Source organism: Mchenga conophoros, linkage group LG5 (assembly GCF_057382185.1).
Source record: "Mchenga conophoros isolate Kocher_MC1m ecotype Shallow Benthic linkage group LG5, M_conophoros_male_GT1.1, whole genome shotgun sequence".
Classification (NCBI taxonomy): Eukaryota; Metazoa; Chordata; class Actinopteri; order Cichliformes; family Cichlidae; genus Mchenga; species Mchenga conophoros.
Window position 1 is genome coordinate 14,354,447 of NC_140530.1, and position 13,018 is coordinate 14,367,464.

At 41.0% G+C, this 13,018-nt stretch overlaps 1 protein-coding gene across 8 annotated transcripts in view; it reads right to left on the reverse strand.

The window, feature by feature from the left end:
- Positions 1-906: 906 nt before the first annotated feature.
- tacc1 (transforming, acidic coiled-coil containing protein 1) overlaps positions 907-13,018 on the reverse strand; it is a 33,123-nt gene continuing 21,011 nt past the window's right edge. For 5 of the 8 annotated variants that reach the window (XM_085273497.1, XM_085273498.1, XM_085273496.1 and 2 more), the window contains exons 2-14: positions 12,344-12,453; positions 8,945-10,265; positions 8,508-8,543; positions 8,074-8,137; positions 5,963-6,188; positions 5,300-5,364; positions 4,913-5,038; positions 4,750-4,826; positions 4,598-4,641; positions 3,485-3,648; positions 3,287-3,393; positions 3,035-3,155; positions 907-2,488 (exon numbers count right to left, since the gene is read on the reverse strand). In XM_085273497.1, the coding sequence (XP_085129623.1) occupies positions 2,423-2,488; positions 3,035-3,155; positions 3,287-3,393; positions 3,485-3,648; positions 4,598-4,641; positions 4,750-4,826; positions 4,913-5,038; positions 5,300-5,364; positions 5,963-6,188; positions 8,074-8,137; positions 8,508-8,543; positions 8,945-10,194 (2,346 nt within the window). In that variant the 5' untranslated portion in view covers positions 10,195-10,265; positions 12,344-12,453 and the 3' untranslated portion in view covers positions 907-2,422. The remainder of the gene's footprint in view (positions 2,489-3,034; positions 3,156-3,286; positions 3,394-3,484; positions 3,649-4,597; positions 4,642-4,749; positions 4,827-4,912; positions 5,039-5,299; positions 5,365-5,962; positions 6,189-8,073; positions 8,138-8,507; positions 8,544-8,944; positions 10,266-12,343; positions 12,454-13,018) is intronic. The other 3 variants (XM_085273492.1, XM_085273491.1, XM_085273493.1) reach the window with 3 other exon arrangements.

Consider the following 13,018-nt stretch of genomic DNA (forward strand, 5'->3'; position numbering starts at 1 on the left):
AAAAAACTTGCACAAATTCTCTCTTCTTCTTTCTGCTATCTAAAAACCCAGACTCCAGATAGAAATGAGCCTAATTTAGAAATTAACTAGTGTGACACTCGATCCTAATTGATCCCACAAAACCAGTAACCTCATAACTGCTTCACTAGGAGAAATAATGTGTTTCTACAGTGAATCTGATGGCATCCGTAGCAACATTTGGCAAAGTCCTAATGTTCCTAACAGCTCAAGTTGAATCAGAAAAGGATATATGTAAGAGGGAAACTGGGATTTAATGAAGACAAAGCCAAACAAGCAAAATTAGTGATTATTGGGTAACAATGACCTGCTTTCCACAGATTCCGTTACATGTAAATGATTGACAGCCCCACTCGAGCCCAGAGGAACAGGAAGCAGGCTGTATTTTCATTCAAGCTGCAACATAACATGGGGATGTAAATCACATTTCACATAGGTGACTGAAGTTTTTTTTGTAGTCTACACATCTAAATCAATTTGTTGTTGAAATTAAGGCAGCACGGTGGCATGGTATTTAGCACTGTGGCCGCACAGCAAGAAGGTCCTGCGTTCAATTCCACCATCAGGCCGGGGTCTTTCTGTGTGCATGTTCTCACGGTGTTTGCATGGGTTCCCTCCAGGTCCTCCGGCTTCCTCCCACCGTGCAAAGACATGCAGCTTGGGATAGGTTATTTGGATAATCCAAATTGCAACTAGCTGTGAATGTGCGAGTGAATATGAGTGCAAATGGTTGCCTGTCCCTGTGTGTTGGCCCTGCGACAGACTGGCCATGCAAGTAGGCAATGACTCCTATTTAGCTTGCCTCTGTTTTCATTTATTTATTGCTACAACGGAAGCTGATGATTTAAACGAGCTTAAATGATTGTGACCAAGAAGGAGAGTGGCATATTATTAAATCTTAACCATTTATTAAGGAATGCACAAAATATAACAGTTGACATACAATCTGAGTATACGTAATTCTTTCGTTTTACAAACATTAGCAACACAATTATGAATACTCTTTTTATAAAGTATAAAATGTACTATAACTGTGAATTTTAAAAGCACCTTCCAACTAATGTTAACACCACCACGACGGGACATGAGGTCACACTGAAACCCACTTCATTTTGCTGTGACATTTGGCAATTGATTGTGCTGATGTAATGAAGGCTACTGTACAAAATGTGTCTTTTATACACTTCGGACCAAAAATGCACTCGTGTGCTTATTCAAGTGAAATCAGACCAGAAAATATTGATACAGCAAAAGATGTACAATGAACCCGACAGGCCTCGCTGATCTATTGCTGAAGGTGATAGCACTGAAACTGCAAATCCACTGCAACTGACTGCAGTTCAATCATACAAGAAATACACTGACTACAGTACTCTTTGCAAACAGCTTGGAAACAACTGCACAAAGAAAAAAAATAAACCTGTTTGTCTTTCTTTTGTTTTCTCTCAAAAGGCACAAGCAATGTTTTGGCTCATAAATAAAATATGGACACAACCCCAAATAATTTTTATGGCAACTGGTAACTTTTCCACACTCAAACGCAGAGCAGTCGAAAATGAAACATGCCACATGGTTTTGTACTAGAGCATAATAAAAGCAGGTTTTACAATATTAAAGTCAAAGTATCATCAAAGTGATTAAAAACTTGGATTTAATATTTGATTCTTTTGAAGTGCTCTTTATATTTAACAATCCCCAAGATTCAAAAACAGCTTAATGTAAACCCACGTATAACTGAAGGACACACTGTGTAAACCTGTGAAATAAGAAATACAAACTGAAAGGCAACTTACTTAATCTGAGATAAATGACCTGAAAACTATACAAAATGATCCATTTAGGCACTCAGCACATGGATTGTATTATTAACGCAGTTAATTGCAGTATAAATGTGCTCTGGTGTAAAGAAAATGTGCATGCATCCCTGCCAGCGTCATCTTTTCCCTTAGCTCCTGCACACATGCAGTGTAAAATGGGGGTGGAAAATCCTTATGAGACGAGACGTGATGAGACAACCCTTGAAAATGGGTAAATCCCAGAAACGTAAAATGATACTTTACTGTAAATCCTGAAGCAAAGGTTTACAAACCATTGAGTGACTTATTAAAAAAAACAAACAACAACATTACATCCTGTTATAATTGTGTGCTTCTTCAATGGTCCTGACATGACTAACACAACAATAGTTGTACTCTCATCGTATTTCAGTCTGAAAGGAGAAAATGAGCAAGTGCAACCATACTGTCCTTCAGTAATATACTGTATATTTAAACAAACAAGCAATGAAAGTTGCAATGTGCCTGATCTATGATCATGTAAAAGATTTAAAGCAGATGTTGTTGTGAGAAAAATCTGGAGCTGAAGAGGAAGCAATTAAGAGCCACATAGTTTGATGAAAGGCGTCCTATTCTGTTCCCAGTTTGGCGATCAGTTCATCACAGATCTTGGTGAGCTCTTCAATCTCTTGATTCTGTAAAAGACAGAAAAATGTGCTAAAACTTAAACATATAAGCCATTCAGAATTTATGGAGTTAGTGGGACTCTGCAGCTTGTCCTTCTTTTGACGATTTTGCTTTAAGTAAACAGAACATTGCCCTCTAGTGGGCAGTTCAGATCATTGTAAATTAAGTGCATTTAAAATCACTATTCTGCTGGACTGTGTTCTATTTATAGAAGTAAAATAAGGAAAACAGGAAATCATCCCTTTCACTATCTTGAAGATTAACCCAAATAAAAAAGAAGTGACAGGAAACATCAGGATTTGCGTGAAGCAGTGACTAAAAACTTCCAGAAAAAATGACTGCAAACAGCAGTTCATTCAACAGTCAGACACTGGTGCTTAAACTCGTCTTGTTTGACATCTTTTTGCAGAAGAAAATGAAAAGTGTGTTCAGCACACAGACAAGACCCAGTAGAGCTTTCAGTCTTAATTACCTAGGTTTTTCAGCACAATTTTCCATCACTAACACAGTTAAACACAGTCAGATCATTTTAATTAAATTTGCTCTTATCCTACCTTCTGAAGGACAGCTCTTTCAAGTGACTCCACCTTCATCTGCTCCTTTCTCAGGCTTGCGTTTAGGGCCACACTCTCACCGTTTGCCTTGGCACGTACCTGGGCTATGTCCTCACTGGCCCTGTTACAGAAGAAACGATGTCAGACAATGTCAGAATGAGAAATGACGCCTAGCTTTGAAATGTAAATGGAATTTCAGGAGTCAGTATTTGAATAGAAATGAAATCTTGGAAGCCTAAATTGCAGACTTACTTGTCGAGTTTCTCCTCAGCGTGGATTTTGAGGGTTTGATATCGCTGCTCCTCTTGCTTGATCCGCATCAGGTAGTCTTGAGCACACTTCTTTAGCACCTCCTCATTCTGGAGAGACACATGTAAAACAGGTCTAGTCAAGTTATGCGAAGGTGGCCCACACAGCTTCTCATGTGATTCATACTGAGACTCTACTGACCTTCTTAAAGCCCTCCAAGACTCCCTTCATGTTCTCATACCGCCTAAAGAGGTCAGCAAAGGAGCGCTCCACTGAGTTGAGGTCAGCCAGGGCCTGATCTCTCTCTAAGGTCAGCTGTCTCACTGACTTACTACATGACAGGGTCTTCTGCTGCTGCTCATCCTCTGTAAATAAATGAGCCAGAGTATAAAATAAGGGCCAAAAACACACAACAGCTGTGAGACAAAACAGTGTAATGCGATAACACATGAGTGCACATTAAAAATCCAGAATAGACAGTGTAGAAATAATGTTTTATGACAATGCTGTGTTTTTTCCAAAGTAACAAATAAATACAAGATTAATCCCAGGCTAGAGTGGGACTCCTAGCTTTTCTGGTTAGTGGTGGTCCTCAGTTTAAGGTCAGTGCAACAACAACAGAAACATAGAAAACAACAGGCTATTTATATGGGTATACAGTGTAATGTACTTGGCTTGAAAGTCAACAACAGGTCATGCTGGTGAAAAATGTCAGACAGCAGGTGGAAGTAAAAGGTCGAGCTGATAGCAGCACAGGTCTAAAGTGAAACCTGACACTTTATTTTTTATAGCCGTTGACCAATAAGGCAACCCCCCCCCCAAAAAAAGACTGAAGCCACTGACTGTGCTGTTCTGTTCCACCACACTGTAACTGTAATACAGCCTTACATATTACCTATAGGCTGTTAAAAACAAATTAAAAAGACTGCAGCCTATTAGACTGTCTATTACACAGTAGGTTGGTATTACACGTGTAGATTATATGCATAGAATGTTAAAAAAAAAAAGAAGTAAAAAAACATATACAAAATAAAATGCACGGCTGAAGTGTGCTCAGCTGTTGCATTGCATCCATGCATCTGTTATGATGTACATTATGAATTGAATAGTCTGATGGCGGTTGCGCAAAAACGACGTGTAATGGATACATGATGGTTTCCTTTTTGTATAAATATCCACATAGATCAGAGAAACAAAATGTACATCTGATTTGGGGGTTTGTTTGAAGAAGTCACACAGTTGTTGGAGCAGTAACGTAGTGGATAATAACAAATTCATGGAGAGCAAAATCGCCACTAGGTGGCAGCAACTTACCAATCATCTGTGCGACTGTTTTCTCATATTCTGCAACTATTTTCCTGTCAGAATAAAAACCCAAAGCAGTTACTGTCATCTTTGTTTTCACATGTTCAATTGTGTTTAATATAACATAGACAGGAGCACTCAGACAAACAAATGCCTCGTACCTCATTTCCATAACCTCTGCTCGACTTTCTTCATATTTTCTCTTCCATTCATTGACCTCAATCTCTTTAACGATGATCTGTTTAGACAGGAGAGACATAAAATTAAAAACCCAGCTATGATCAAAAATAAACAGTTGAGCATAATAACAACCGGCCCTTTTACCTCTTCTCTGATCAGGGTTAGCACTGCAGCTTTGTCCATCTCGCTCAGAGGCACGCTGTCCTGGGACAGGGCTGCTGTGTCAGGGCCCTCATTGCAGGTCAGTTTTGTTGTTGTGGACATCGCACTCTGTGGAAGGAAACATATTGTTTGAGGCTGTTTTGAGGCAAGTAGCTACACTACAATAAATATTACAAAATCTGGTTTGGCCATAAGGTGCAAGTGATGTTATCTTAGACAAATATTGTGATTCATTGAGCAGAAATAGCTATGAATGAGAGCATAGTTGGACCTGTTATTGCTAACCCGAAGAACAGCTGACAATGAAAAACAATCCTGTCATGCTAAAATATTTATACCCCCTTGCTATTGTTCCTATAGTCCACTTACTATATCATCTTTCAGGCTGAAGCTGTCCTTCTCCTCCAGCTGGTCTGCAACCTTTGTCTCAGAACCTTTGACAAGATCAAACACGTAACTCAATAAGAAAAACTACTGTAACTATCCATATCACAGTTTTCAAAAACAATCAAATGCACATGAAGTAAAGAGTTCATACTTACTATTTGTCTAGTTCTGTGCTTTTTGTTTTTGTTTTTTTTATTGAAAAGACTGCATGGCTGGTCCTTATGCACAACTGTGGGGAGCAGTATAAATACTGCCCAGTGTAGTATTTATACATTTCTTTTATCCAGGACAGAATACTGCTGAGCATGCCTGGTACATTTTTCTTCCCCTCCCTTAAGCGTGACGCAGTAGTTGTTGAGAAAATTATGTAACCGCATCACCTTCCTCGTTCACATCGTCTTATCAGTTTTATTAATAGAACTTGCTGTGTAAGCATCCTTTCCACTGAGGCTGATTTAAAAGAAAATCTAAGATATTGTGCTTTTTGACTTAAAAACATTGTCCTCAGACGTTACCTTAACTTTTAGCCAAGTTCTATCCAAGCAAAGCCTCCGTTCACTCTATATTACCGTCTTAAATACTTAAATACTCATACTTCTAAACAGAAATAGGCCATGTCTGTACAAATGTCACTGTAGAGCTTACCATCCATTATCACTGGATCACTGCTTAGCTGCTTTTTTGCAGGTGCTTTATTGCATTCTGGCTCCTCTCTCTCCTGCTGGCTGTCTGTTGTCTGTCCCATCATACAAGTGGAGGCCAGTTTCTCCTCATCAGTGGCATGATGAACTCGCTGAGTGATTTCTGGGGTCTGTACCACCACTTCATCCTCATCCTGGACATGGGAGAGCGAGGTATCTGTACATATATCCTGCATCACAGTGGAATTTATTCTATTTATGAGATTCTGAAGCCCCCCCCCCCCCCCTTCCCAACACACACACACACACACACACACACACACACACACACACACACACACACACACACACACACACACACACACACAGCCTAAAGGCACTGTTGGTGAATGCGTGGGCACAAAATATCACTTTAGGCACTAGTACTGTGCAAAAGTCCTGACTATGCCTCCAGCATAATGATTGATAACTATTCAGACCAAAAATTTGTCACATTTGGATTCATCACTCAATCAGACCTTTTGGCCCTTTCAGTTTGGTTCTTGTGCAACTTGCCATGCCTCAGCCTTTCTCCCTGTTTCCCAGCTTCTTGGCAGCCACCCTTGTGCTGAGTCCATTTCTAACGAGGATTCAGTGAACTGTAGGTCGATCAACTGAAGCGTCAGATGCATCTCTCGGTTCTCGATTCAGGTCTTTGCTGGAGTCTTGCTGTTTTTTTAAGAACGTTCATCTGCTGTAGATAGTTTTTTAGGGCAGCTACCTTTTCTTTTTTTCTTCATTTGTCCAGTTTCTTTCATTCTTTTAAGGATAAGCTGCACACCATGATGAAATATGCCAAGTTTGGGGGTAATTGATTGTTGGGACACACTGTGTTGGTGCCAAAATGTTATTTAATCAGTATATTATCATGCTCATTGAACTGTGGTATCTTTGGCATTTTTTGTAGATTCAGTTATAGAAATGAGAACAAATCAAATTTTTTTGTGAAAGACTGCTAGTAACAAAGTTTTCTGTATGCATAGACACAACACTGGTTCATCTACCAGATAAGGTGCATTTTTATGCTTTAATGAGTCATAGGTCAGAATTGTTGTAGTTTTCCATTTTCTCATTAGATTTTGTAAATTTTCTCTTCGACTTTTTGCTTTTAATTTGCTGAAGTTTCACTTTAGTTTCCAGAGTTGATTTGCTTATTTCCATTTAGCTTTTATTGTTTGAAAATGTTTAGTTTTAGTTTAGTTTTTAATACCATGTATTTGTATTTTATTTTAGTTATTTTGCTTTTTGTCCTTCTCACTACCAGTACCATGAAACAATACCTGTAGCTTATTCGGGTGCCACGGGTAGTCCAGAAGGAAGGTTTGCTGTGTCCCCTAGCACAGTCTTAAGTGTGTGGAGGCACTTAAGACTGAGAAGGGCTCTTACATGAGGAGAGATATAGAGGGCCAACGTGGGGGTTAACAGAGACCTCCACGCGTTAGCCAGTTAACAGTACCCTGACTGCTCTTAGGGGCCTGAAGCCATGCCACATTACTGATCGTTTGGTCAGAAACATCATCATGAGTGGCCTGATGGAGGTGATTTTCACAGGACTCTGGCACTTCTCCACCCATTCCTCCTTGTACAAAGGAACAGATCCTAGCCCGTTACATGGGCATTTTTTACACGGTATATTTTAGGTCAGCAGCAAGCAGTTCCAGTGAGATAACAATGAAGATCTTCACAATATTGTTAAAGTAAGTTAAGTATTCTGTAGTGACGCCATATCTTCAGGATTTCTCCTGAGGATGATGAAGGTGTTGCTGCTGAGGACAGGTGGAAGCAGGAGACTAATATGTTGACTGCAGAGTGATAAGTCACAATTTTGTCAGCACGCCAAGACAGTACTGCAGAGCTGGAGACACTGCTGATGCTTCTGTGACTCCCTCTCTGTCTCTCGCTCTCACTGTGTGTGTGTGTGTGTGTGTGTGTGTGTGTGTGTGTGTGTGTGTGTGTGTGTGTGTGTTCACAGGTGATGGTGGACAGAGCTGCTGAATAATGAACATTGCGGTGTCACTGCAGTAAGGTGAAGCAGTCGCACACACATACACACATCCTCACAAACACTTATATTACCTGATTACACACGTCAAGGACCAAGGACTGGCTTTCATCGTATTTCTCTACTTTACAGGAATTCCTACAAAACAAGCACAAAAAAATAATGCAAGAAGTTACAATCTATAGACTAAACGTGCTGTGACACTTTAATTAGCACACACTGTTTCCACAACCATTGAGCTGTGAGCATTTCTCTGCTTTGGTGTTTAGCCAGATATCAAAGAAAGACCAGTGATGCACATACACACATGTAGAATCATAGTGGTGCTGCTAAACATCTGGAGAGCTCACAAGATGTAACATACATCTCTAACATGTGAAATGAAAGTGAGGAAGACATATATTGCCCTCACATGCTTCTTTGTAAGCCGGTCCTGTTGCAGCGCATACCACGATGAGAGTAAAATGCGAAGCAAGCATGCGTGAGAGAAACGTGCATCAGTACTTACAACAGAAAACAGAGAAACTTGACTTGTTCAGATGTCCTGAGGCCAATAGAATAGGACAAAAGCAGAAAAGTTTGCGGGTTGCACGACAGACGAGGGGGAGGAAAGATGAAGGATGAAAGGGATTAAGCAAGTGAAGGAGGGATTTTGATAAGGGAACAAAGAACAAGAGACAAAGGAGAGCAAGTGAGCGACTGGAGGTGCTTGGCTCAGCATTTTTAATAATCAGCAGATAAAGTTTGGCAATAAACACAAGATGCCAACAGACATGGAAAAGCTGAAACTGGTCCAATGGCTACAGCTGTAACAGCACTTTGAGAGTCTGAATATAACACGTTTGAGAACTGTGTGAATATCCAGTGTATCGGTGATAATGTTATGACCTCAGAGCTTCGAGCTCATGGGGCAAGAAAGAAGGTTTTCATGTTTTTGAGACTTACTTGATTGTTCTCTCTTTGTTTTTCTTGGGAATCTGCCTCACTTTCTTCTCCACCTGAGGTTGCCTTGCCTTTTGTTTCTCTCCTTCTTTTACTTTTTTCTCCGGCAGAGACGAGGTACTGGACGTGTCCTCGTTGCTCAGAGATTTTGAAGGTTTAAAAGGGTCCACAGAAACATCAATATTGTCCGGGTCAAAGCTGTAGGAGCTTCTAGGAAGCACTGGAGAGTTATTCACCTTGCTATTGCTACCAAATGGATTGAAGTTTGGGTCATCTGACTGACTGGGATCAAAGTTATATGATCCTGTCTTAAGAATAGGAACATCGTCCAAGTTCAAAGGTGTAGAAGAGTCTGAAACTGGAAGAGAAACTTCCAGATCAGGCTCTGAAACTGGCTCTGGTATAGACTGGGGGACTGGTTCTGGTGCTGGCTGTGAAAGTGTTTCTAACACTGTGGGTTCTGGTTCAGGTTTGCAGGAAGCCTCGGATCCTTTGGGCTTCTGCTTCTTTGTAGCAAGTTTACTGATTGTCTTTTTCCCTCCTAGGTTCTTTGGAGGAGGTCTGCTGGCTGGTCCTTCATCCAGGCCAAACTCCATCATCATGGGTTTAACCTCAGATGATGGATTTGTTGTTTCCGAGTGTGCTTGTGCTGCTGAGCTGGCCTCTCCGAGTGGCTCGAGTCTGGGGAAAGAGCCCGGTTCACACGGTGGGGGAGAGTTTTGGATTTTTGATCCGCCGCTGGTGAATGGGTTAAAGCTCTCATCCAAAAGGTCAAAGTTATATGTGACCTTAGGGACAGGAAGCTCTTCTTCCTCGTTTGTGTTAGCAGCGTTATTCAGCGAGGACTTCATTTTCAGAGACGGAGGTCTGGATTTCCTCGTTTTACTCTTTTGAGTAGGCTCTGCCTCGTTGGACAGGCCATTGTATTGTGCCTCTGGTTGAGCAGGAGGTTTCTCCTCAAGGGGCTCTGGAGCTGAGAGGATTTCAGGTTCACTGCTCAGGATTGAATCTGGTTCTGAGGAAAGAGCAGGACCCAGAGCTGAAGCCAGATCTGGGACTGGATCAGCTGCTAGAAGAGTAGCTGGGACTTGGGATGACTCAGAGGATGGAGCCACTTCCTTCTGTGTGGATAAATCAGCAGCAGGCAAAGAGCCCAAATCTGCTGGAAATTTCACTGTTTGTTCTTCTTCTAGGGTCTGAATGTTTATTTCGAGCGGGCCACCCATGGGGACTGCAGGCTCATCCTGACCCATGTTGTGGCTGAGCAGAGTGTCCTGATCCCTGACAGGAGCAGTCACTATCAGGTTCTCCTCCTGCTCCAACTCTGTGGAAGAAATGAGACCCAAAACACCAGAATTAATCATAAAACCAAAACAAGTCTTAAAAATTAATACACACTCCTGCTGCCAGTGCTGTTCTCTTTAATAACACGCCAGCTCAGATGTCAGTGATATCTGATTGGCTCTCTGAAAGCAGGTTAGTCACCAGCCAACTGTTCCAATTGCTGCTGTTGCCATGGTAATATGTTACTATGAGGGCCATGACATTTGTACAAACTCATGCATATGAAAATAAAATTAAAAAGGTGGAGTGGTTTATCATGTTGTGTGTGTTTTAGACAGTAGTGATGGTGGCTGCTGTGGCGCAATCATTAGCTCAAGGGAAGATTTTGAGACCACAGCATATTTCAGCACGCCTGTCATACTCGCCGTGTTCATGTAACATTATGTTGCCAGGAAACAAGCAAAGCCTGCCGATACTTCTACCCAGTTCCAGTCGGATGTCGCCAAAGTGTCACTTTTGACTCCTTTAGTACAAATATAAACTCTGTTGGTGGCGCTTGTCATGTCAGGTAGATCTCACTAAGCTGCACTGCCTGTTTCACCAATAACATGAAAATTATCTATCTGATAAAATGTCATATGTGCCTTAAATAGTATAGGCAGTGATCTGTACTTGTAGTGACCCCAGGCAGATGTCAGTCACATCTCTAACTGTGACCACACCTTTAACTCTGCAGATAAGAGAGAAGGGCAAAACCACACTACCAAAAGGTCCTCATTAATACTTAATACATAACCCTAATTAATCCTACTTTTATTGATCTATAGACGCTGTTTGAATCCTAAAGATTAAAGTAATATATTAAGCTACAGTAGTATTAAAAACTGTTGTTATGCAGATCCAAAATTCTCTACACGTGATGGTTTTCGGTTCTTGTAGATCGACTGTGATCTGTACACTTGTAAATAAAGCCCACTGAGTCAGTGTGGAGAAAATTTCCCTGAGATTGCATCTCAGTTACATTGTCAACAGAAAACAGTTTAATAGGTTATAATATAGTAGTGATTCGTTTAACCCCGCTGAGATCAAATTGGGCTTATATGGTCCGTCATCTAAAGTGAGTTGCACACCCATAAAATAGTTATAAACTGTCATCACGCAGATGCTGATGTAGTAATGGAGACTTTGGATGGACACAGGCAAACACTGGCATTAGCATGTTTACTTTCAACGATGTTTCCAGAGATGCTTCAGCTCCTCCCTGCCCGAGATCAAACTTAGAAACAGCTGTAGGGAGAGATGTTTGCAGTTTGAATGGAAACTCCCTCCTCTCTCCACACTTTCTGACCTTTGCAACTTACTCTTTTATAAAATGTTGTTGGAGCTGTTTTACAGGATGGACTTAATCCTACTAAAACCACAACAGCCACACAAATATGAGGACTACTAAAAATCAACTACTAAAAATCAACATGGGCCCAAAGCTATCATGCTTTGGGCCCATGGCTTGGTTTGTGCTCCCTTCATACTGACCTCTGTCAGTGACTACTACAAAGCAGGGCGGGGCTTTAGATGAAGCTTTTGTTGAACCTGTTGAATTCCAGAGCAAAGGCCTTTCCCACACTCTGCTACAGGCTCCTCCTTTTGGTGATTCAAAGGACAAAGTCAAGGCTTCATCACACCCAAAATCGTTCCTCATCTGCAAACCAACTTACATACCAAGCATGCAGAGCATATTTGGCCACCTTCAGGTATTAACCTTAATTATGTTTAATGAAGTGCATTCTGCATTTGACTGCTTGTCTGTACCCCACATCGTAAGTCATTACTCAATCACACAAACGTTCATTTTAGCATTAAAAAAACATTATTTTGTTGACACACTCTAAACACATGTCCCTCTTGTTGACTATGAAGATAAACACAAATGTGACACCTGAGCATTTAGTGAAGCATCTACCCTTGTTTCCATGGCAACCTTGAAGCTACTGCTTTGTGTTGTGCACTCGAACACGCATTTCTTCTCATATGTTGAATATTGTAGAGCTACTGCTGTTAAGATGTTACAGTGGACAGCTTCTCATCATCGCATTTCTGTCTGTCTGCTGTTGGCCTCACCTGTTTTGTCTGCATCAGAGTTGTTGTTCTCCAGCTCTCCTGGGATGGTCGGCGGGGCGCGGACAGGAGTCGCTGCCTCAGGAGTGCCAAAATGACCCTCTGAGTCAGAGCTGTGGTAGTCAGCGAGAGATACATATGAGAGAGAGAAAGATTAAAACATTCAAAACATTAGAAAGGAGCACAGAAGTGATCATATTACAAAAACAGAGAGCACGAGACAGAAAAACTCCTGCTGCCAAAAATAAAAATGAAAGACAAATAAAAATGAAAACCAAACAAAACAAAACAAAAAAAAAACAGATGCACTATATTGATTCATGGTATCATAATGTACAGATAGTCCCAGGTCAGACCAAGGGTGGAATTCGCCTCTTGTGCTACATAAATAAATACTTTTTAGAAGCATGAAGAGGTGAAAATACAACATCTTGCAACCCCCTGGTGGTAGCATCACCACCTGGGGGTTAATAGTACTACAGAATAACCGGAAATGATTTCTATATTGATTTAGAGCAGGGGTGTTAAACATTAGGCCTGGGACCAGAACTGGCCCAACAAAAACTGCGCATTGTCGGTCTTTGGGAGATGTAAAGGAGGGCAAACAAATTGTTAAAATTAATTTTACTTATAAAAAACTGCTCCATGGAAAATCATAACACAGCAAAGTAATTAAGT